General features: G+C 38.2%; 1 protein-coding gene across 2 annotated transcripts in view; it reads right to left on the reverse strand.

Moving 5' to 3' along the window:
- Nucleotides 1-23,419, reverse strand: part of LOC110054651 (nephrocystin-3-like) — a 31,051-nt gene that overhangs the window by 1,433 nt on the left and 6,199 nt on the right. For both annotated transcript variants that reach the window (XM_089296655.1, XM_089296656.1), the window contains exons 2-33: nucleotides 21,392-21,700; nucleotides 20,709-20,845; nucleotides 20,115-20,210; nucleotides 19,371-19,456; nucleotides 18,667-18,756; nucleotides 17,770-17,848; nucleotides 16,968-17,042; nucleotides 16,043-16,180; nucleotides 15,359-15,462; nucleotides 14,646-14,760; nucleotides 14,190-14,333; nucleotides 13,705-13,802; nucleotides 13,190-13,292; nucleotides 12,607-12,689; nucleotides 12,269-12,323; nucleotides 11,087-11,170; nucleotides 10,261-10,422; nucleotides 9,241-9,341; nucleotides 7,997-8,119; nucleotides 7,581-7,681; nucleotides 7,166-7,245; nucleotides 6,768-6,889; nucleotides 6,332-6,410; nucleotides 5,940-5,980; nucleotides 5,051-5,114; nucleotides 4,107-4,234; nucleotides 3,660-3,779; nucleotides 2,873-2,924; nucleotides 2,319-2,387; nucleotides 1,644-1,675; nucleotides 1,170-1,263; nucleotides 57-182 (exon numbers count right to left, since the gene is read on the reverse strand). In XM_089296655.1, the coding sequence (XP_089152781.1) occupies nucleotides 57-182; nucleotides 1,170-1,263; nucleotides 1,644-1,675; nucleotides 2,319-2,387; nucleotides 2,873-2,924; nucleotides 3,660-3,779; nucleotides 4,107-4,234; nucleotides 5,051-5,114; nucleotides 5,940-5,980; nucleotides 6,332-6,410; nucleotides 6,768-6,889; nucleotides 7,166-7,245; nucleotides 7,581-7,681; nucleotides 7,997-8,119; nucleotides 9,241-9,341; nucleotides 10,261-10,422; nucleotides 11,087-11,170; nucleotides 12,269-12,323; nucleotides 12,607-12,689; nucleotides 13,190-13,292; nucleotides 13,705-13,802; nucleotides 14,190-14,333; nucleotides 14,646-14,760; nucleotides 15,359-15,462; nucleotides 16,043-16,180; nucleotides 16,968-17,042; nucleotides 17,770-17,848; nucleotides 18,667-18,756; nucleotides 19,371-19,456; nucleotides 20,115-20,210; nucleotides 20,709-20,845; nucleotides 21,392-21,700 (3,290 nt within the window). The remainder of the gene's footprint in view (nucleotides 1-56; nucleotides 183-1,169; nucleotides 1,264-1,643; nucleotides 1,676-2,318; nucleotides 2,388-2,872; nucleotides 2,925-3,659; nucleotides 3,780-4,106; nucleotides 4,235-5,050; nucleotides 5,115-5,939; nucleotides 5,981-6,331; nucleotides 6,411-6,767; nucleotides 6,890-7,165; nucleotides 7,246-7,580; nucleotides 7,682-7,996; nucleotides 8,120-9,240; nucleotides 9,342-10,260; nucleotides 10,423-11,086; nucleotides 11,171-12,268; nucleotides 12,324-12,606; nucleotides 12,690-13,189; nucleotides 13,293-13,704; nucleotides 13,803-14,189; nucleotides 14,334-14,645; nucleotides 14,761-15,358; nucleotides 15,463-16,042; nucleotides 16,181-16,967; nucleotides 17,043-17,769; nucleotides 17,849-18,666; nucleotides 18,757-19,370; nucleotides 19,457-20,114; nucleotides 20,211-20,708; nucleotides 20,846-21,391; nucleotides 21,701-23,419) is intronic.

Below are 23,419 nucleotides of genomic sequence, written 5' to 3' on the forward strand. Positions count from 1 at the left end.
TAGGGAAACTCTTTATGGTTAAAGGGTTAAACAAAACAATGATCTGCTCATCATACCAGGTCATAACTTAGCTTGGCAAGGTTTACAAGCATCTCTGCCACTTGTGGGTGAGATCCACCTAGGGTGTCTACATAGATCTGTAGAGCTCGCTCATACAGTGGTAATGCCTCTGACTGTCTGTCCTGTCAATCACAATTTGAAGAATAATAGCGCGTAAGTGAGGCTGAAGCTTCGAGGGTTAGTTCTTCACTACTGATGGATTGTGGGTCGCAAAAATGTGAAGTTAAAGGAGCTCAGTCACAGTTTGCGCGTATTGAAAAGTTAAGCCTTAATTTTTCAAATTCGTCGTTTGTAATCCGTGTTAATCTTCTCCATCCTTAGCCATCCTTGTTCCTTTATGGTTTGTCATTATCCCTTTGGTGTTTTTGTTTCTTATTAAACTGTTATTTTCAGGTTTCCTACCATTCAAAGGTAATTTTGTGTGTGGCCAAAATAACTCAAAATACCGTGACTGCGCCCCTTTAAAGTGATTCAAAATACAAAATTCTCGCAAAATCGTAGAATTTAAGTGTCGCTAAATATGCGCACCTCAAAATCGCGATATAAATGACTCGCAAACATTTCATGTTTATATCGTGTGAATGCTACAATGTTCCAGTTTGTAAACACACAAACAAACCACCAACGCTCACAATGCTCTGATGAACGGCTAACGCTGTCTAAGCCACACTGATCCTTAAGAGTGATTAGATCCGAGTCTCCTTACAATATCAAAACATTCTCAAACAGACGTAATGAGAAAGTACAAAATCGTCAACCAGGGAATATTGTCTTGATGTAACACCAAATTTTCAGAACTTACATTTTTCATAAACAAATGTCCAGGACTTCTCCAGGACTCAGATTGATTTTTCCAGGATTCTAAAATTCACATTAACCGTTTAACTCCCAAGATCTCAACGGTAATTTTCCTTACTGTCTGCCATACATTTCATATTTTTTACTTGAGTTAAACAGATTTCCAGAACTTTCTAGAACCAGCAGCCTTTTTCCAGGACTTTCAAGTCTTGCAAAAAGCCACAATAAAATTCCAGGACTTTCCAGGTGTACGAACCCTGTAGAGAGAATTTACATTGAATCATTGGAGTTTTAATTGTTCGGCAATATACCTGTAGACATAAAACGACTGCAAGGTTGTGGAGCACTGTGGCTACACTCAAATGTGATTTTCCAAAAGTCTTTTCTCTGATTTCCAGGGCCTGTCTGTAGGGAGAGGAAGAAAAACATGAGAACGAAGCGTGACTCCTACACAGTAACAAGAGGCCATTGTGCCTCCTGTTATAATGACCAGTAAAATTACACAAAGTAGGAAAGCAAGTGCCTGAACAACAAGAGATCAATTCGAACAACACAGTCTTAAAACTATTTATTCACAAAACTTCATAATTTATTCTCAAAACTTCATAATAGATTCTCAAAACTATATAATTTATTCTCAAAACCAGATAATTTATTTTCAAAACCAGATAATTTATTCTCAAAACTGCATCATTTATTCTCAAAACTGCATCATTTATTCTCAAACCTACATCATTTATTCTCAAAACTACATAATTGAACACGAAGCCAAATGTTACACGTACCTGTATAACGGTTCCGCTGCAGAATATTTACCCTAACAAAAACCAAAAATAATTATGATAAGAAATAATTTGAACTGATAGACACCATATGAGACAACAATACTACTGACTCGTCCCAATCCCTCTCGGACAAATTCCTCATAAGAGACCGGATGAGTCAGATAAGATAGCAAAATGATACGAGATTATAACACATGAAACAAGTTTATAATCTGTTGCATCCATTTAACTTTCAGTGCAATTCATGCCAATGCATTGGCAATTTGTTTTGAAGATGGCATGGAGACGTAAAACAATACTTAGTATACGTTGGGAAACCGTATAAATGCGAGTTTAATTAAGGATTTCCATAATGAGTGATAATTGAAAATTCTCTCAAAATTACACGAGACTTTTTAAGTAGTGAAAAGGCAAGAGTAATTTAATTTGAGTTTTTAAAAATCACGAGTTGTGTAAATCCTTGATTGCTCGAGTTTTCACTTGATTACCCATTTATTATATGCTGAGAAAATTACGAGTGCACACATTCAGTAAATTTGAACTGGAGTCCAAAATAACAAAAAAACCAGAAAAATTTGCCTCCTTTCAGCCAATCCCAATGAACTAATTTTCTCAATCATATAATAAGCTCATTTATATCTGAGATCTCCTAATTGCTAAGAAAATCTTTCATACCTGTTTTCTGTAAAGCACTGCTAAGTGTTTGATGGTAGATGCCACACTGCCATGATGTGGTGGAAAGGCCTGAAGAGAAAAACATAGTTTACAACAAAACTCAACTGTCTTCTGAGCTTGTTAGTCCTGTCATTCAATCAGTGATAAATTGCTTATTTCCTGTTACTTAAATAAGTTGAATAAGATAACAAGACAATGAAAAAGATAATTAAGGAACATAAAACCTTTTAGAACTGCCTAGCATGTCAAACTATGGTTGCCTTGTCGGCACAATTCTCCGAAGAGCTTTCTGACTTCCAGCAGTGTGTGTTACTGCGCTTATACCGCAAATTTGGACACGTATGGAAGATGGTTGTCCTAGGCGAACACGTTCATAAGTTTGTTTTGCAGAATATATGATCTTTTTATTTCATTTGCTCTTGAAAGCTCATAGATTCCCTATCATAAACTGACTGTCCCTTCCTCCCTCCCTTGGGTCAACACAGTGACATCACCTTTCATTAGGGGTTTTTTCCTCTTGAAAAAGTGGTGAAGTTTGATTCTCGTCTTCTTACCTTTAATCGAATCTGATACGCTCTTACATAGAGAGGTTCTGCTTTGTCATACCTGCCAAACAACAATTACACAAAGAAAAGCTTCTTATTAAGCGAGTCCAGCTAACAATTAAATTTACTCAAGGTAATATTCACAAAGAACTAAACATCAGACTTAAAAATTCTACTATATCGTAGACCAGCAAATGACCTTGGGGCTACTAATCTTCTTTGGTCCCTGAAAACAGCTTTCTTTTGTTCAACTAGTTTGAGATTTTTTGGTCATTAGAGTGTGAGTCTAGGAACTACAGTGCATACCGGACAGACTTGGGAGAGTAAGTAGTAATTATTGACTCAGAGAACACACATATAATAAATAATACACCATTTGAAAGGCATTGTTTGCGGATTACCATATATCATACTAACAGCCATAGAGGAAGTCGCTGGAAAATATCTTATTCATCCTATAGTTGAGGTATGCTCCTAATTTATAGCTTAATTTTCAGCTCTTGATGTGTTGGTTATGGTCAGATATTAACTTAGCCGTTAAAGTGTAAGAGTAAAAAATTGCCAAAATTGTAAGGATAGTTAATCATATAAGAAGGGGTGATCATATAAGTCTCATATAAAACGGGGTCTCATATGAAACGTCTCATATAAGACTGGGTATCATTTTATGCATTCAAAAGACAGATCTATCCAAGGCCTTTTGCTGTTCAAATTTGAACCAAATTGTCCAAATATTGAACATACAGTGGGCACATTGTGCAGCAATCTTGGGAGTGAGAGGGTGAACGATACTTACATCTTTTGATCATTGTACAAGGCTGCTAAGTTATGAAGCGACTGTGCTACATCTGGATGATCAGGACCCAGGACAGACTCGCGCATCTCCAAGGACCGCTGAAAAAATGACCTGGCAGCTCTGTTGTGGAATGGAGAGAAAATTGTCTTGTGACAGTCACCCATACAAGCGTTACTGTACTGAGCTACTTAAGGTTCGTCCTCTACCATGCATGTTGCTTAATCACTTTAAAAACATGAAATCAAGGCTGCACCTAAATTTAACGCACCAATTTTTAGCCTATTCCCATCGGTTCAACTGATCCTTAGTTGCGTTTTCTGATGGTTTCAGGCACGGTTTTTCGAAATCAGAAAGCTTATGGTATGTCTCGTAAACACACGCAAATATCTTTGAACTTGTCCGTGAAACTGAAGAAAGACACAAAACAAGGTGGTATGTTTAACTCACTCATAATTGTTTTGAAGAAAGTATAACACTCCCAGTTCATTGAGTGATCGAGCCAATTCAGCACTAGGTGATCCACGAGCCAGCTCTTCCATTTGGAGGGTTTTCTTTTTTAAATCACTGAGTTCAACCTGCAGACAGGAAAAGAGCTTTCACCTTCTATAAACATTCAAAAAAAGAACCCACATTTTCTCCTGGCAATACACTTCAATGCCAACCCTGCCACAGCTCAGTTAAAGAGGTAACAAATCAAAACACTGGAACAACAACCAGCAAAAAGTTTTATGGAACTTTTCTGGATAGAAATCTTGACATGGAGAAATCCCTGAAGCATGCGAGCGTGGAGGGAGGGGAGAGGGGGTGTACGGGCTATATAGGTATGTGCGGACCCAAAGGGTATGGGTTTTTAGCCGTTTAGGTGAGAAATGAGGTATGGATTTTGGCCATTTTGGTCTCAAATAGGGTATTGTTTTTTTACTGTAGTCTTGAATTGAGTATGTTTTTTAGAAGAAGCTATCCTACCTAACAAAAGCAAATAAACATTGCCTTTAACATTGGTCTGAACCAGGGAACTGACACACGGTATTGATTTAAGTGTCACGTCTTAAATAGGGTAACAAATTTTTGGTCAGGTCATAAATATGGTAGGGAAAATCACAGATTTTGGTCTCAAATAGGGTAAGGGTTTTGGAAAACGGGCCACACACCCCTGGCCAATTTTGCTGGGAGCCCCCCTTCCCCCCACCCTTACTCCGCACGGCCCTGAAGCTTGTCCCAGGGTTAGATTCAGAGAAAAATATTGTTCCCTTGTGTATACCACCTGCAATAAAACTGTTTCAAGAGACTTGCCTTCCCGTCTTGTCCTCTTGCATTGATCCTTATCTCAGACAAACAAAAAGAAACAAGTACACAAACTTGTTTCAATGAAGCAACATTTGCACACTTACTACTGAGTTTGTTTTCTGTTTGATTCCCTCAGCCTGTTTGTGTAAAGATTCTGCCATGGCATGCCTGGAAGATAGAGGAGGAAACACTGTCCTCAAAAACGTAAATTGAAATATGCTCCAAAGCACTAGCCTATTAATGTTATTTCGTGAAAGGCACAGTGTGAGTAACATTAAGATCGCAGATGTAATTGACCCACCAGTGCAATTGGCCCTATATTACCACTATTTCAACAGCTCTGCGACCTTCGAAATCAAAACACTCTTTGCATCAGACTTCCGTCAATCAAACAGTGGCACCTTATATGGAATACTGGTTGGCAGAAATGGCTGCACACTCAGCAAAAATGTTGGGAACAACGAAGATAGCTTTGAAAAAGTGAGTATCGAACTACCATCAGAGGAAGGAACACAAACATTGAACAGCCTGCACAAAAAAGTAAGTTAGTGATTTATTGTAAGTTGCTTCATGAAATCAATTTGCAGATGTATTCAACTGGCATTCAAACTTCCTAGAGTTCGCCATCACCAACCTTTCCTCTTTGAATGTGAAGCCACGTGACTGCTGTTTGATTGACAGCTATTTCAAAGGGTGTGTTTTCAATTCAAAGGTTGCATAGCAATGAAAACAGTGGTAACCAGTTCCACTTTTAATAACATCAAGCTTCATTTCCTAAACTATGGACCTTGATCTGAGCTTACAAACTAATAGATGCTCATTTGGTTTTTAGAACATACATGTAGTTTGACGAAAGAGCAGTTACATTTTGAACAGGAACAACCGGCACAAGTGTTTGTCAAGGAGAGCACTGCTGTGGGGTTCTACCAGCAATTTTGCAGATGGAAACGTCATCGTGTAGATGATAACATATTTTAAAGGAGAGCTACTCACTTCTCTTGTTTCTTGTACAAAATAGCCAAACCTTCCAAATCCTGTTAAAAAAAAGAAGTCAAGAGTTAAAGGTTGGAACAATTTAGACCTTTACACAGGGGTTTTATTGACGTTTTCAGCACGAGAGCAACTGAGCTGGTTTTCACAGGCAGGCAAACGTTTTGAACTGACCTTCTTTATAAGAAAAACTTTCCTCTACATGTACATGGTCACAACAGGTGGGCAAAATCATCCTCTCAGCCAGACAATTTGTCCAGAGCCTGGCCCTTAATTAAACCGCTGTTTACATGTACTGATAGTCAGAGTTAACTGTTGGGGTGTGGAAGGGGTATTTTTCATTAACATGCTTAACTAGTAAAACGATAAAACACTGTTGGCTACGAGCCATGTACCTTCACAAGTGAGGGATGGTCACTTCCAAGAGAATTTTTCTTGATTTCGATAGAATGTTTGAAGAATGCCTCAGCTGGACTAAAAGTGGACAGAAATAGAGAAATGACATTAAAAGCATAGAGAAACTTAAACTAGGCACTTTAGAAAAGAGTAGGGTAGACAGGGTTCAAGAAAAGAACCATCCGGTCAACTCAGACAAGTAGATTTTCCTGCTGAGCAAATAACTTTTCATTTTCACTTCCCAAAGGGCAAGGGCCCAGGCAAGTCGTCTGCCAAGTAAATAATAGAAAAAAGTAAACCAAGTCTTGCTCAGGGCAAGCGACATTTGAGAGTTGCAAAGGGCATGCTGAAATTCAAGTTTTTTCTAGCCCTGGGAAGGCTGAGGGTATCTAGAGTAGAGTACAATAGAGAACAGAGTTTCACGCCAGTGTTTACCTAAACTTTCCCCACTGTGCATTCAGACCAGCAAGATGATGTAGTGACTGTGCCACAAGTGGATGGTCTGGGTCGAGTACTGTCTCCCTTATCTCCAAGGATCGTTGAAGCAGAGGAGCAGCCTAGTTACAACAAAATTCGAGATTAAATCATTACTCTCCCTACTGATTATAAAAATTTCTTTTATGGCAAGTTATGAGAATTTGGTGCTAAATCTGTACTTGGCGATTTTCTTTATTCTTGTCATGTGTCTGCCTGACATTGTATAGATTACTTGGACCATGTATGTCCTGGCAGCAATGCTGTTCTCCTACAAACCTTACTTAGTATTTAAAGACAAACTTTACAATTGAACAGTCAATAGCAATCTTCAAAACAATTGAGAAATATCTACCAACCTGGCTTAGAAGTCCTAAACATTTTAGAAAATGTCCAACAACTTCAAACATCTCTGCAGTTGATGCTGAAAGTTCACTCTCTGAAAAGACCAAAAGAAAGCCAAGTGTTGTTCAAATAGCTACAGCTGTAACTCAAAGGGTGATAATTGAAAATTTTGTCCACAGATTGAATCCTACTGGGAACCAGGCTCTTTTGATCGTCTACAAAGGGAGGGGGGTTGTAACTTCAAGAGTATTACTTTCACACCATGATAACCAAACTTAAAGGATATGGATACTTCACGAATGCATCCTCTGACAATGGGGTGGGGGGAGTTATTTCCATCTGTTAACTTCTGTGTGCTACAATAATTTTAAAAGATCTTGATTTCTAATTTTTTCCTGTTGTGTTACCTTCTATATTTTACATACTAACCAGCCTCAATCTTTTTTAGCACATCAATATATTTCATTCCTAGTGATGCTTGATCAACTCCAAGGTAGTGCCAATAGTTTATTAGCTCAAATATGCGTCCCCTAAAAGATGAAACAGTGCATATTTAAACAGTAGCCCTAACCAACGAGTAACAATGATTAAAACGGTCTAAAAATACTGTTAAGTTTTTGGCTGCTAGTCTGAAACCTTAAACAAATGATTGTGAAATTGCAGAAGGCACATATTTCTAGTACATTGCATCTTTCTTTAAATTGTTTTGAAAACAAAAATTGATTGACTGATTGATCAGGAGTTATTCAAGAGGGTTGCTGACACATAGAAGGGAAAAAGACAACCTAAGGGAACACAAGGAACATTGTGGAAAAAAACGTAAATAAACCATTGATAGTTCTCACCGTTCAAAGAGTACTTTGAAAACGTTTGGATTCAGTAGACATTCTGCCAGCTTCTCCTTTTCACAGGCTTTCTTTAAACTCCACGGTAATTCATCAGTTACTCTCCAGCTTACTTGGTTTACACTGAAAAACGAGCATACCTCATGTCTCTAACTATAACCACTACCTACAAAGTCTGTTAAGTATCTCACTGTCCTACAGATTGGGGACCCATCCACAGTACTCTGGAGGAATTTGAAAACGGACATTTCACTCTGACAAAAGCATCAATTTAAAGTGTTTTCTGTCCACACTACGCCAGAGAAATTTAAAACTGTAACAATCACCGGTCATTTTGGATTTGTGTTTGAGGAAAACTCGGTCAGGGAAATGACACAACTATTTTGATGCCATCGTTTTCAAAAAGCTCTGTTTTCAAAGTGATTTCTGTCCACACAAACCACAAGCTGGCATTTTCAAATTCCCCTTGATTGAAGTGCATTTTCAAAAAGCTCAGCTTTTGTGACGGATTAGCGTGGATGGTGGGCCTAACCGTAGAAATGAAGCTTCGTTTTTAAATTCCTCTGGCATAGTGTGGAGAGGGCCTGAGATGACCCCAATGCTTCATCAGTGCTTTGCTTTATAATGAACTCCAGTTCCTTTGCATGAAGTCACTGAATGTATCATGACTTCCTCTAGCTGGGATGTAGATAGATAGATAACCTTTATTTTAAAACGATGAGTATTAAAGCTACATGAGCTTGTGGGGTCGTTTGTAATTAACTAATCGCTAAGTAACTAAAAACTAAAAACTAGGGGTATTTACAGAAAAAACGTTTGAACTTAAGTCAGCGATATATACAATGAGAGATTGTTTGCATAAATTTTCAAGTATATACAAAGTCATCTTTTCTAAAATTACAAGTGGATGCAGACGTTATCTTAAAGCTGAATTCATTAAAATTAACTAGAGATTTAAGCTTTAGCCTGAGGTCACGATATGGAACATTTGTTAGTCCATCACAGGTTTCAGTACCTCTAGACATTAATTTTGTCATGTTTTATTGGACTGTGAGATCAATCATGTTCTTTAGCTAAGATTACACTTACATGTATAGCCTGGATCTTATCTTGCTACAGTTTGTGTCAATATCATTCATCTGACACATTGTCATTTTGATCCTCACTCTGAAAAGAATTTTTAGAACAAGCGAAATATTGCATGGCAAGTGCAATGGAACAATCGTCAATGCTACATACAGTACCTTAACTTTTCTTCAAAGAATGCTGTAAAGGATTCCTGTGCTTCTGCGATTTCTTGTAAGTCCTCTTCAAATGAAAATGCTTCATTTATTGCTTTTATGACCTGAAAACAGCAAAAAAAAAAAAAAAAAAAAATTAAATATAAATAAAACTAATAAAACACATATGCATACATGGTAGCAATTTCACTCCTTTGTGCACACTGTATCAGTATCTACTACTGCATGAAGTAGACTGGTTATTGACCAGGCATGAGGTCAAGATGGCTGGATATTGGGTTGGAATGAGGTCCATATCCAGCCATCTCAACCAAACAAGATTGGGTAATAAATGACGTATCATAAGGCATACATGACACCATTTTCTTGTGCGATACAACAGGCAATCCCAAAAGGGCAAGACTGCCTCAGCTTGCCCTCTCAGGTGGCCAAATGACCGTGTTGGATTTGGTTCATCTTGCATACTCATGGAGCTATACAATAGCCATAAAAGAGCCATAAAAAGACGTACCTTATTACATGAAATTTTCACGACATGTTAATTTCGCAAATTTCACAATTTAACAAGAAAATGTGCTACTCAAAAACGTGAAGTTAAAGTGATTCAAAATACAAAATTTTGGCAAAATCATGGAATTTAAGTGTTGCAAAATATGCACACCTCAAAATTGTGAAATAAGTGTGTCACAAAAATTTCAAGTAAAAAGGTAACAGTAAGGAAGTTAAGTCTGCATACAAGTCAAGTGACCCATCATGCCAGACCTTACCCCAGTTTCTGTAGCATAAAGCGACCAAGAGTATTTCTAACCCCCCCCCCCCCCCCCCTTCGCCCCTGGATGGGATTAAGTTTGCCGGTACCCATTTATACACCTGGGTGGAGAGAGGCAATGTGAGAGTAAAGTGTCTTGCCCAAAAACACAAAGCAATATCCCCAGCCAGGGCTCAAACCCGGACCGCTTGCTTCGGAGATAAGCGCGCTAACCACGAGGCCACCGTGCCTCCCCTAATAAGGTAAAAGCTGACCTGTTTATTTGCTAAGCACACGAGTCCCATCCTTGTGACAATAATACGACTGTGGTGTAAGGCATCAGATAGGTTTAACCAGTCAGACCACTTCATGGGGATGAGCTTGAGGAGCTCGCACTCACTGACGCCATTACGGGCCAACATGATTAGCAGAAAAACCTACAAAAAGAACCACAGCAAAGAAACTGCAATCAGGAATCAACACCTCTTGTCAGACGTCTTACTTTCTTAGTCACATACATTCCTTTCATTGTTTAATCGTTAGTCCATTCTCTCTGCACGCATAAGCAACTCTTTTACGCATGCATATGCATGCTTATATCCCTTCATTCAGAATCATGCTCGAAAAATTTCCTCTTGGGACATTGCAAAAGCAATACAGAAAGCAGTTCAGTGTCCCTTAGTAGTTACTATCTAAAGATTTTGTGCGTGCTCTGATACACCATAAGATAACCCAATTCACTGTTCTACCAGCAGTGGTAGGAAAAGTCTGTGTACAAGCTTACTGGCTCACCAGGCTGGTGCCTATATTTTATCTTCATTTCTGTTGCCTGACGTGACCAGGAGTAATCTACATCCCCCCCCCCCCCCCACCCTGGATGGGATGCTAATCTGTTACAGGGCTACCCCTTCCACCATAAAACTCACCAGTACCCATTCATAGACCTGGGTAGACCAAGGCACTGTCAGACTGAAGTGTTTTGCCCAAGAAACAGTCCACAACATGGCAATTGCCAACTAATTACAGCAATTATACCACATATATCTGTGATTTATTGCTTCAACTAACAACCACTTGGGAATTACAGATTTGAATACACACCTTTCTAAGTTTCTGTTCAGACGAAAGATGACCAAACTGAGTCTTAATACGGTTTAGAATGTGACACAGAAGGTCAACGGTGTTCTACAAACACAACATCAAACAACCAGTAAGATCCCAATGTTATCTAAAGCAATGTTAATGTTAAAAAATGAGAAAAGCCCAGAAGAAAATGGAATGATACTTGATAAGGTGCAACCAACTTCAGGAAATTATGAGTTATGACCATACACATGTATGTGATCGAAATGATCAAATATAACCTACCATGCATACCAGAGGAATATTGTTCCAAGGTCTAAAAGAAGGCCTCACTAGTAAACAAAGTGCTGCATTCTCTCTGACCTTGGGAAAAATTCCTCAGGTACCCAGGGTAAGTATAACCAGGTTTGATAAATACATGAGACCTTACAATACATCAAATATTTTCCTGACACATGATTGCACTTTTTCGGAGTCACATAACATGCTAAGACAAATTACTGCTCTTAGCATTTTATGTGACTAAGAAAAACTGACAATTGTCGGGAATAGCCTATTTAGCTAAGAATCAATAGACCTTTAAACTATATATTTTTATATCATACTCTTATAATTCATATATTTTTATATATGTATTATCAGAGTTAATTCATTTATTTAATATTTATTTATTTATTTAATATATATTTTATAATCAACTTTTATAATTTAGTTGGTGCGATGTCTTAATGATTTTACCAACTTAATAAATGTAGATAGAACTAACATTTACTAATTAACACAAACTTGGATGTCAGCATTTAACAGTTTGGGATAGGTGTATCTCAAAAAAAGAGGCGAGCCTTGTACATGAAATAATTATATATGTAAAGAGATGATAAACACAATCCTTAGTCTCACCTAGTAGGAAAATATAATACGCACAGACAGATTTTCCCCTGGAAATAAGCACACCCTCTATCCCCCCCAAATTTTATGTAGAATTTTACACAAAATGGCAGCTATTGATGACATACAATGAAGTATGTGTGACCATGCCCAATCCTGGCTACATGGTCATGCTGAATTGTGTGTGAAATTCCACATCTACCAGGCCGATCACAACCCACTTTTACACCGCAGAACTTCTGTTTCTGTACTCTGCAGCTGAAATGCTTCAATTTGTGCAGAGGTTCTCTAAATTCAAGATTCCATAATTACCATTTTGGATAGCAAAACATTAAGGTGGTCCTGCAGAACCTTCCTGTCTTTCCATCTAAACAGGAAAGAAATTCAGAACAGCTTAAAACAAGTGCCCAACTTAAAAGTTCACAAAACTCTGCAAAGCTTAGTCATTTATACACAATAATAAGAGTAGATAAGTACAGTTGACTTGATAACTCAAAGCCTCACCAACTCTAACATCGTGATAACTCAAACCAAAATTGATTGCCCCTGGATTTCTGCCCTACATTGACTGTAATTTTACCCACAGTAACCCAGACCCTTCATGACTCAAACCTCCTGCTAACCCAAGCAACTGAAGAAGTGTTACTTACTCAGCTAGTTCTGCGGCCACTAGAGATAAAAACCTTGGATTACATTTGTCTTCTGAAGACGAATTCAGAAGCATTTCATTGGCCTGTTAAAAGGATTAAAAAACGTCAGAAAGTGGCTGGCCATTGTACATACCACATGTATTTGCTTATTTAAAAATAATAATTGTCTTGAAGGTATGGGTCTGCATCGGGTTTGCAGTATCTCATAATGCCAGAGCTGAACACAATGTTTTGACAGCATTGAAAATAAGAGTATTTCTACTTCCTATTGGATGACTTGCCTGTTGACTGCAGCTTACCCCTCCCCCAATCATCAAATTTGCCATTACTCATGATTTATACACCAGTGTGGAGAGAGGCACTATGAGAGTAATGTGTGTTGCCTAAGAACACAACACAATGACCCTGATCAGGGCTTGAACCCAGATATCTTGGTCAGCGGTCCAGTGTGCTGACCATGAGGCAACTGCACCTCTCTGTCACCCTGAAGCTTAACCATTTAAGTTAGCCACATTGCATAGGCACTCATGCAAAACACAAATATGAAGAGCCTGATGACAGGCTAATGTATACAATGACTCACCTGCTCCTGGGGAACACTCACAGCATGATGGTTGAGGGAAGACAGCAACAGCTCAACACTTCCTTTGACATCCAAAGGATGAAGAACAAGTGACGACCATGATCTGATGAGAAAAAGCACAGGTATTTTGAAATTAACTTTATTTATATCCAGAAATAAATTCCATGCTTTGTTTTGAGGATCATGAGAAAAATGAGAGATCATAAATCTACAGAATTATACTACCAAAATAAACTCTAGCCAAAAAGTTCGAGAAAACAAAATAAAATAAAATTAGTAAACTCTAGCCACCAAATCTGTTCCAGACTGCAACTTTATACATTAATCTAATGCACAACACCACTTGCCATCCAAGATACGAAACAAAACCCTAAGAGCCCAATCATACTTGAAGCCTACTGCGCGTAATTCAATTGCATGTTTTAAGAAAATGATCTTCTCCAGCACACTTTATTCTTCATCACTTCCTATTTAATGGAAGTAAAAACTACAACAAGCACTAAAAAGAGGCTTACCTCCAAGCTAAGGGGCAGGTGCTTTCTGCAACAGATAAAATTACTCTCGCGCCAACAGGCAATGGATCTTGCAACCACTGCATGTGGCTGGGAGCTCCCTGAAAAAAGAGAGAACAAAAAGTTGTGTTAAAAAATAATGTAAATCAAAATGTTTGGATGCAGAGGACAACATGATGAAATATTAAACTGCTTGGCTTGTACTAGACATCACTTTAAGTGTGAATAAAACCAAATTGACTGCAAGGTTCGTACAATAGCAAAAGGGCACAATGATTAGCCAATATTTTAACTAGCGAAGCTAGTCTTTTTCAGGGCCATTACATGTAGTATCATTTGATGGTATTGGCCCCAAAACAGACTAGCTTAGCTACTTGAAATATTAGCCAAATAGGTTTTGCCCTTTTGCCATAGAATGCTGCCTTGCAATCAGTTTGGTTTTATTCCAACAATTTGTTTTGATAATGAAGATGGCCTGTAACTCGCACCTGTAATCTGTCAGCTGAATCAATTACTAGTGTGACACCACCATGGACTTTAAATGCAGCTTTCTCTAGCCACCTCGGAAACTCCTCTTGTAACTGTACTGGGTCACATGACACTGAACGTGACGATGCTAGCTGTTTCATTAACTGTCAATCAAGTTGGGAAAAAAGAATATAAATCTCTAGAATAACAAAGCAGCTTGTTTGTGTGTCCAGAACAAAATTCTTCACATGTACTAACATTAACTGCAGGGAGGTGAATGAACTGACCTAACATACTTGGTATGATAAGGCATAATATGCATGGTTAACAGATTTTTTTGTACTAGGTATTTATTTGTAGACAATCAACCAATTACAAGAAACGTAACCTAAAATTTAATGATACTATACAGAACACATGTATAGGCATACTTAGATGTAATGTAAGTATAAATATAATCTACATGAAGCTATTACCTGTATGGTAAATCTTCGCAGCATCAGAAGGGGATTAGCACTAGATGCCGACGATGATCCAACAAAGTGGTACAGGACAAGCCTTCCAGACAGGCTGCTTTGTTGTAAAGCTATCCTGGAAAAAAAAGAAGACAGGTGTTTATTGGTTAGTGGCTCAAAGGCTCCCATACTCAGCTCATGTTTCTGAAGTATGAAGTAGCTAGGAGTACTGTTACTCCCCCGGGGATGGGATGCTAGTTCACGACAGGTTACGCCAAAGCATTCTGTCAGGTTGACTCTGTCAACAATTTGCTGAATCACATTATTTTTACTCTGCATGGTGGGGAAAGCCACTGTGCAAGTAAAGAATCTTGCCTAAGCAAACATCATGATGACCTAGTAAGGAACCTTCGAACGTAGACTTCTCAATACAGAGTCCAATGCCTCAGCTAACCAGAAAGCCACTGTACCTAATGGTATAATGAAAGGGTACAGGGAATCTTTAAAGCAAGCAATATTGCTGTCCAGCAACAGAACTTTAGCAAGATTATGTTCATATGTAACATACAGGGCAGTGCTTTTTGACACTGTTAAATCAGTCTGTTGATCTGTCTGTCTGTCTCTCTGTCAGTCAGTCAGTCAGTCAGTCGGCTGGCCACTTAGCCAATCAGCCGGCCAGCTGGCTGGGTGATAAAATAAATTTGATGTATAACACTCAGTCCCTAGTTACCAACCATTTTGCCAGCAGAAGTGATTTTCCAAGGCCAGCATCTCCCTTGACCACCATGGGAGCTTTGAGTCCTGCACTTGATACATGTTCATTGAGGTCGCTGTAGAACTGTCAAATGATATAAAGAACAAGTAATGAATTACACAATGGCTGTTGTTCAGGTCACAACACTTACAAGTATTAGATGGGAGGGGTTTGGTGGCCTAACAAGTACTATTATGGACTTTGGATCAATCAGTCTGGGTCACATACCCGGTAAGTCATCGTACTGTGTTCTTGTTAAAACACCTTACTCTCGCAAAGCCCCTCTCCAACCAAAGGAATACAGGCATGGATCTAGGATGAATGTTGACTGATTTCTAAAACAACAAGTGTCGCAGAAGAAGGGTCCCTGCCAGGAAATGTTTTGGATTTTAACTCCCTAAGTCCCCTTTCCTTCTATCGAGCCATTCTGAATATCTGACCAATTTCCATACAACAGTGGAAAGTGGTATGGGTCCATGCCTGGAATGCATGAGTTGTTGCATGATAAATGTTGGGTGTAACCCTGCAATGGACTAGCATCTTCAAGGCATGAGTGCAAATGCTATTACAGTCTAATGCTACACAAGTTGTCCAGTTAAGCGCTGGTCTAACATCTTTCTGCAAGTCACTAGATTATCCCTCCAAAATATCAAAGCATACTTACTTTACTGAGTCCTATTTCACAGGAGCACTCTGCAGCTGCTTTTAATGCTTCTACTTGTTCCCAGTCATCTGACACATCCCATATACAACAATCACACGAGTCTCTTGCCAAAGAATAGTCATCTGATAAGCCAAGCTCCTGAAGAAAAGGGTAACATTTAATACAATTCTGGTTGATACAGCCCAAGACAGATTAAGTCTTGTTCACATATTGTTGAACCTTCCACACGCGGACACAGCTGGGCTGGCCAGTTAAGGTCACCACACATGAGGGGACTAGTCACTGCAACTAGTCCCTGCAACAAGTCGCGGAGACAAGTCCCATCCTGTGAACTGACCATTTTTGCTTCAAGATCTATGCAACCAACTGTGGTCCCTACGACTAGTCCCACGAATTCAAACCAGGTTGAATTTTTGGGACAAGTCCCTGCGACTTGTTCCTCAAAATGCTTCGTGTGAATTGTACATGGGACAAGTCCCTACGACCAGTCCCTTCATGTAAACTCTTCAAGGGACTAGCGGCAGGGACTAGTCGCAGGGACTCGTCCCCTCGTGTGTGCTGACCTTAAGTGTACAAGCAGTGCCTATGACAAAGAGGAAGTGTTTGCCCACAAGTGGTGTCAGCCTGTAGGAGTCTATAAAAAGAACTTTAACTATAATGGTAACTGAGGAGTGGTGAATGGTAAATGTGAGACTTTGCGAGAAGGCAAGAATAGCATTTATCTTTGCAGATGGTAAGACAGACATAACCGCTACAATAACGAGAATTTAAGACATGATAAATTCAATGAAAATTTTGCGAGACCCATGGTTTTGAAGGACCATTCACCACCCCTTAACTGGAGGACCAGTAAGCACTTTGGATCAGGAAGTCAAGCCTCACACCTCTATTTGTGCTCTGATCTCAAGACAATTTGCTTGTTTACCTTAACGAAGAATGTTTTTAGTTCCTGATAGGCCAGCTCTGCTCCTTTCTCTGATGTTTCATAATTGTCAAACAGCTACAGAAAAAAAAAATCACAACAAGTTTTGACCTTAATTCTATTTTTAAAAAACTCAATTACTTTGCCAGCACAGTGTACCACAAACTCTATAAATAGTTGCTACATGTAGACATCACTTATCAAAATTCCCTGACTTTTCTCAGATAAAGATAAATTCTCTGACCATAATTATAAATACAAAATGCCAGACATAACAGGGGCTCGTTCATTCAGACTGATAAGTTCTCGATAAATTTTCCCTCTTCATTAAGGAAAAGCATTGTTGAGATCACAGCGACCCAAATGTTTCTTCTAGCCTTCAATGGTATTAAATTTCAGCCATGAAAACTCATTTCAAGTTTTGCAGACTCAAAATAAAATTCCCTGACTTTTCCTTGAACTTTTCAAACTCATTTATAGTTCATCATGTTAAAACAAAGAAAATCACAACTGTGAAGGAGGTTTGGAGACCCGGTCTTAATTAGCATAGATTTTGACGAATTTACTTCTGTTTATTCCCTAGTTTTTGTTTTGATTGAGAAGATATATCAAACACTAGAGACGTGTGTCATTAGCTATCCAAACACCTCGAATTTTGTCAAAAATAGTTTGCTGCGCATCGTATTTTGAACTCTCTTCTCCGTGTTTGGACATCCTGATGAAACACTGTCTCTTGTGTTTGATATATGACTTGAAGATTTTTTTAACCCCTAACCATTTCCTGACTGGTGGCAACCCCAATTACCTTCATGCCATTTGTTTTTCTGATTTCTGTCTTCAATTGTTCAGCATGAGAAATACTTTCATCCTTCAGAGATGGATTGCTGGTGATTACAAAAGCATAAAAACATGTATTACTTATGTCCCTAATGAAGCTTCTCTCACAAATGCGGAAAACTGGTGTAACCAATGAATCAACTCAATGTCTTCTCCCTGATAATCCTTTGTCTGGAAACATGAGCAGAAGTTCCTTAGTCAATATAGTAGACTGATTGTGTAAATGGCGCCAAAGTTATTAAATAATACATAAGAAACCCTTAGTCTCACGGTTATGCTTCTTGACAAAAGATTTCTGTTATCAATGTGAGGCTATGGGTTCCTAATGTGGTGTTACTCAAACTCAGCAACATTTGTCCAACAGTCTATACCCTCTCCAGCCCACCATGTAAAAGTTATTTTTTTCTTTGCCACAAGGCCCCCCACCTCACTGTTCTGATAAGTGGACTTTCCTCCCAATATTTTTAGTATTTTATGCATGTAGTACCCAGTGAACTGAGTCAAAAAAATATTGGTTTAGTTATCAGTTGAGAACGACTGGTCTTTTTTTAGTTTAAGATCAGAGTTAATTTAAATTCAATAGCAAGACCATACTGAATAATAAGTTTGTGTTTGTTGTTTGGGTACTTAAGAGATGTCAGGGTTAAAAACTACTGTATTTTATGCATCCTCATCCTGGGCAAGCACCATTTGTCCAGCAAGTATGTACACTGTACCTCAAGCACCTGGGGGCTGCAAAACCTAATGTCTCCCAGGCATTCAATTTTTTTTGCTGCTGGCCATTCTTGCGTAGGCCACTTGCACAGGATTTGCATTACACAAAAACTATTCCTTTTTTTACCTTATCAGCTAATTTCAAACTCACCTATCCCAGTCCGCATCTTTAAAACAGAAGATGGCATGACATCTTCCAGGGCTGCTCAAATGTGCTTGGTGATATTCTTCATAAGTAAATCTGAAGATTAATATGTAAAATTAAAAAAACATCTGCTTATTATGGCATGGCATGGTTTCTTTTGTCACCTCCTATTGGCTAGACAGTGGGACTTATCTGTTGGATGACATAAAATATCTACTATTTGAACATCTAGCTCAATATCTGATTGTAAACCATAAACCTTTACTTCCTGCTATTTTAGATCTAGCAGCTGTTTTCTTCAATACCTCCAGTATCAAACTAGATTTTTCCCTTTCCACTTACCTCTTGTAATTGAATTATGCTATGCTACATGTAAAATGTATTTCTCCTCACCAAATACCATTAATTTATTATTTCTTTCACATGACTGTACAGTTAACTTTGTAATGTTCCTTTATTCACTTATAGAAAGTTAGACGCCCATAACAACTTCCTCTACAGCTAGACTTTGGCGACATTTTGACACATCCCACATACAACTATTGTATATCCCATATTTCCACTAAAAGGCAAAATTTTGAAAGCTGCGATCCTAACCAGCAATTCATGACAGAACAACTGCCAAAGCTCCATCAAGTGCCTAGCTCTTATTAAAAGCAATGGAAAATATGGATTTCAATGTAAGTAACTTCAAAATAAGATTGTCGTACCTGTTTGATTTTCCACCCAAGAATGCAACAAAGACTTTGCTGTCCCTTATTTGCTTACTTCGTGTTTGAAGTTTCACAGCCAACTCCTGAGACAAAGAGCATCATTAAAATGAATGTACTTTGAATGTCGCAAATCCTGTTAGTTGGAAGCAATGCCAATCTTGTACCTCACTATGTTTCCTGCATAAATGACTAAAACACTGATTAACTTTTGATAATAATTATCAATCAACCCTGCGGGGCTTGAAAAAAAACTTCCACCTTGCCCTTCAGACAACTAGCTCTCAAATTTTGCCCAGCCTGGGCAAGTTTTAGTTTACTTTATGTAAGCACAAATGACTTCTTTACAGTCGAACTCGACTTTTAGTCATGAATGATAGATATTTTTCACATCAAACTAAGGCTAGGAGTATCAAGAAAACATTCTATAAGAGATACATAGACTGTTTTAAATGTTTACAACTTTCGCATATTAACAGAGCGGTAGCAGCCCAATTCTACCGAAGTCACCATTGAGAGCCAATCGACTACACTAAAATCGTTTGAATTATTCTGTAAATCGGGAAACATGCAAGTCCACGATCTCTTTCATTCATTTTAGGTCAGTAATTATCATTTATTTCTCATTTGTTCCGCTAATAACCAGAAAAATTCCCAGTTTCACAGTTGAACGGTCTTTCAGCGTTTACACAGCATGTCAAAAGATGTCGCCTACGCGTGTAACACTGAAAGCGGGTGTAATACCTCTTCAGTTAGTTCCTCCTCTGGATCTTCCAAATGAACAATGGCCAAGAACTTGCCTTGATTTTCACAAAGCCACTCAAGCTTAGGTACATACAACTACAAAACAAGTAATTAAGGAAAACTTAGAACAGCCATTTTCTGACAAAACTTGATTGCGAACTGCAGTAAATGAGAAAGTAAACAAGATAGGAGGGAATTGCATCTGTTTGATATGCTTCTTTAGTTATTACATATACCCACAGTGTAATCATATCTTTTTGGTATACTTCAGAGTCAAAGGTTAGGCATAAAGATGCTTTTTTGTAAAGAATAATTTCACAGCTGACAGGGCAGTTGTATTTTTCATAATGCAAGTTTTGGCTTGGAGTTCTGAAACATCAGTGTGAGGATTCTTGGAAAACATTGTGAGGGGGATGCAGCCACTAAGACATGGCTACAAGTTAATATAAGTTCACTGGCTACAAGACAGCTTATCACTGGCTGAAATTACTCTGGAAAACAAAGACTTGAGGCAACTTTGAAGGAGCAACGATTAAGAAACCATCTGGGCTTGATAATGAACAAGTTGCTATTCCTTAAGTGGACCTTAATTACCTGCTTCAGAAGGTCAACTTCCCTCTGCATGCTACTGGGTGCCGACACATACACTCGGATGGTTTGTTGTTGAACTGGAGCCTGAAGGCTCGATGACACAAGCTGAAGAACTGATGGTACCACCGCATTCCAGTCGTCTAAATTTAACAAATGAGTGAACCCAGTGCTTTAACTAAACTTGAGTTAAATGCTGTCATTGAAATGCCATATCTTTGAAATATATTGAGACTGACTTCAATTATATGAATTGAGTGAAATTGGTGAAATTATAAAAAAAAAATCTGTTTGTTTCTTTATCAAATTTCTAGTCAGGGTTGTCAATAGGGGGGGCTATAACCCAAGCTGCCTGCTGCAGCCAAGTATGTGTGATTGGCCCTATATGTTAAGGGTAAACTTGCCTCTAGATGATACAATTCACTCAAAAGGAAACAAGGCTGTTACAGGTGTGAAGAGCAAGGCTACAGATGACTCAAACTTAATGATAGCCCTGTTAGTGGTACCAGAGTGATGTTAGTGTTCAGTAGCAATAGCATTAACATGAATTTTGGAAAAAGCTGAAAATTGTAAGCACAGCAGCGAATCAATATTTGACAGAGACAAAAGCTACTAACAGACTAACTATTGTTCTTTTGAACATGCACAGGATCAATAGGTGATCAAACATATCAACTGATACATGGTACCTCTACTGATGTTTGTGAAAGGGCCTTCTCTCTCCAATGGACTGTGAAAGAACTCCGGTCCTCGAAATGATGTCACCTGCGTCAAACTGTCAACACTTGCATATGCATCACTCTCCAGAGATGGAGCCCACCAGTCTACATGCATGTTACCATTACCCACCACTTCAGATCTGTTTTCATCATGAGACACAACCGACAAGTAATGTTGGAACTGTAACTCAACCTCACGTTTGGCCTGTAACACATCTTGTATCTCGCGCTCCTTAGACTCTCTGAAAATCTTGAACTGCCGCCGCACCTTGTCACGTTCTAAGAAACAAATTAACGCATGTTGTTTCATGCCATTTATTATATACGGCTGAATATCTTCAATACAGACAAGCAAGGGGAAATTCTAGGTGTGCATACATTATAAAGCTATCTGGAGGTATAAAATTAAAATAATTATACAGTTGCTAAAGTGAATACAGTAACTGTATTTTTCAATACTTTCTCTCTGGGATCATAACTGACCTGCCCTTAATATAGACTCTGTGTTAGTGACAAGTCACTTTGTCCCAAAGAACTATTTTAGACACTAACAGTAACCAGAGAAAGTTTGTTTCAAAAAAGTGATAATTAAATTCTTTTTTAAAATATTCTCTGGTTGAAATACGCTAGAATGACAAGCTTTCAATTGCCAGTTTGCAGTCTTTGACAAATAATAGTTGTAAAATAATATTTGTCAAAGATTGCAGACTGGCATTCGAAAGCTCATAATTTCAAAGCATTTCAACCAGAGAATGCTTTTCAAAAACTTTAATTATGTCTTATCCTGGTTGCTTATCCATTTTTACAATAATTATTGTTTGCAGAAACTGCCTTATCTTGGAGAATATAATCCTCACTTTGTTATCCGCCTTCAGCTCAGCTAGCTTTGTCTTTTACTGTTAGAATTACAAAAACTCTGATCTGCCTTAAAGGGAACATTGCACTTCAGCTGCCATTTCTACAGACTCACATATTACATCTATCATTTTAATTTAGGCTGTTTCCTTGAGGGAACACATGTTGGAAATGGATGGAGTGAGATGTTGCTACATGTACTTAATGATGTCACTTTACGATGATGCTGTTTTAAGTCACCAATCTCTTGCATACAAATGTGGTAAGGAGAAAAGCTAATAAAATGCTCTGGCTAATTCAGCATGACAGGCAAATAGTCACTTAAACGTCAAGAATGAGCACAGATGATCAAAATTCTGAATTATTTAAGTAACTTCCCTCTCCAATTATAAGGTTGGTTCAGAGAGATTGACAACAGGTAGAAAAGCAATTCAAACTTCTCTAAATCAAAGGTTTTAATAATGGAGTTGTTAACAGGCAGAGAAAATGAGGAAGTGAAATGATTTACATTTCAGAATTTGACCTTTAAGCTATGCATGTACGCTCATAAACACTTGCCACATTCAGACCAAAAAATTGCACCTCAAACTTTTGTTATCATAGTATTTGAAGCGAGCCACTGAGTTTTGGTAATGGAATTTCCCTGTTGTTAAAGGATGACTGATTTTCACGTGATGTTTGTATTCCTGACAGTGAAGACATGTCAAGACATATTTCCAATTAGTGCATACTTCCAGATCCAGAGGATTACATTGGGTTATTTTTAATCTCTTTGTTCTATCGATCTAACTTGGAACAGTGTCAAAAATATTGACGTTTACATGTGTGGAATGTTATTATCACAAAGTAAAAACATGCAACCTGTTACTGTAAAAACAACACATTTCCATGCCCATCCAACCTTTCTGTACAGAGATGAGTCAAAAAACTAAAAACATTTTTACATTAACCAACCAATCCTGCATAAAGTGCCATATATAAAGACTATATAACACACCCCTTTAATTAAATGAAGTATGTACATGTAGAAATGTCCTTGTAATTTCTCAAAATGTGAACGACAGGTCAAAATGAGCATTAATTGCAGCAAACATTTCAGGTCACAAGATGTGGATCTTTAAGTGTGGTTGGGATCATTTTCAG

Source organism: Orbicella faveolata, unplaced genomic scaffold (assembly GCF_042242905.1).
Source record: "Orbicella faveolata isolate gen_17 unplaced genomic scaffold, um_ofav_v1 contig_27, whole genome shotgun sequence".
NCBI classification, from domain to species: domain Eukaryota; kingdom Metazoa; phylum Cnidaria; class Anthozoa; order Scleractinia; family Merulinidae; genus Orbicella; species Orbicella faveolata.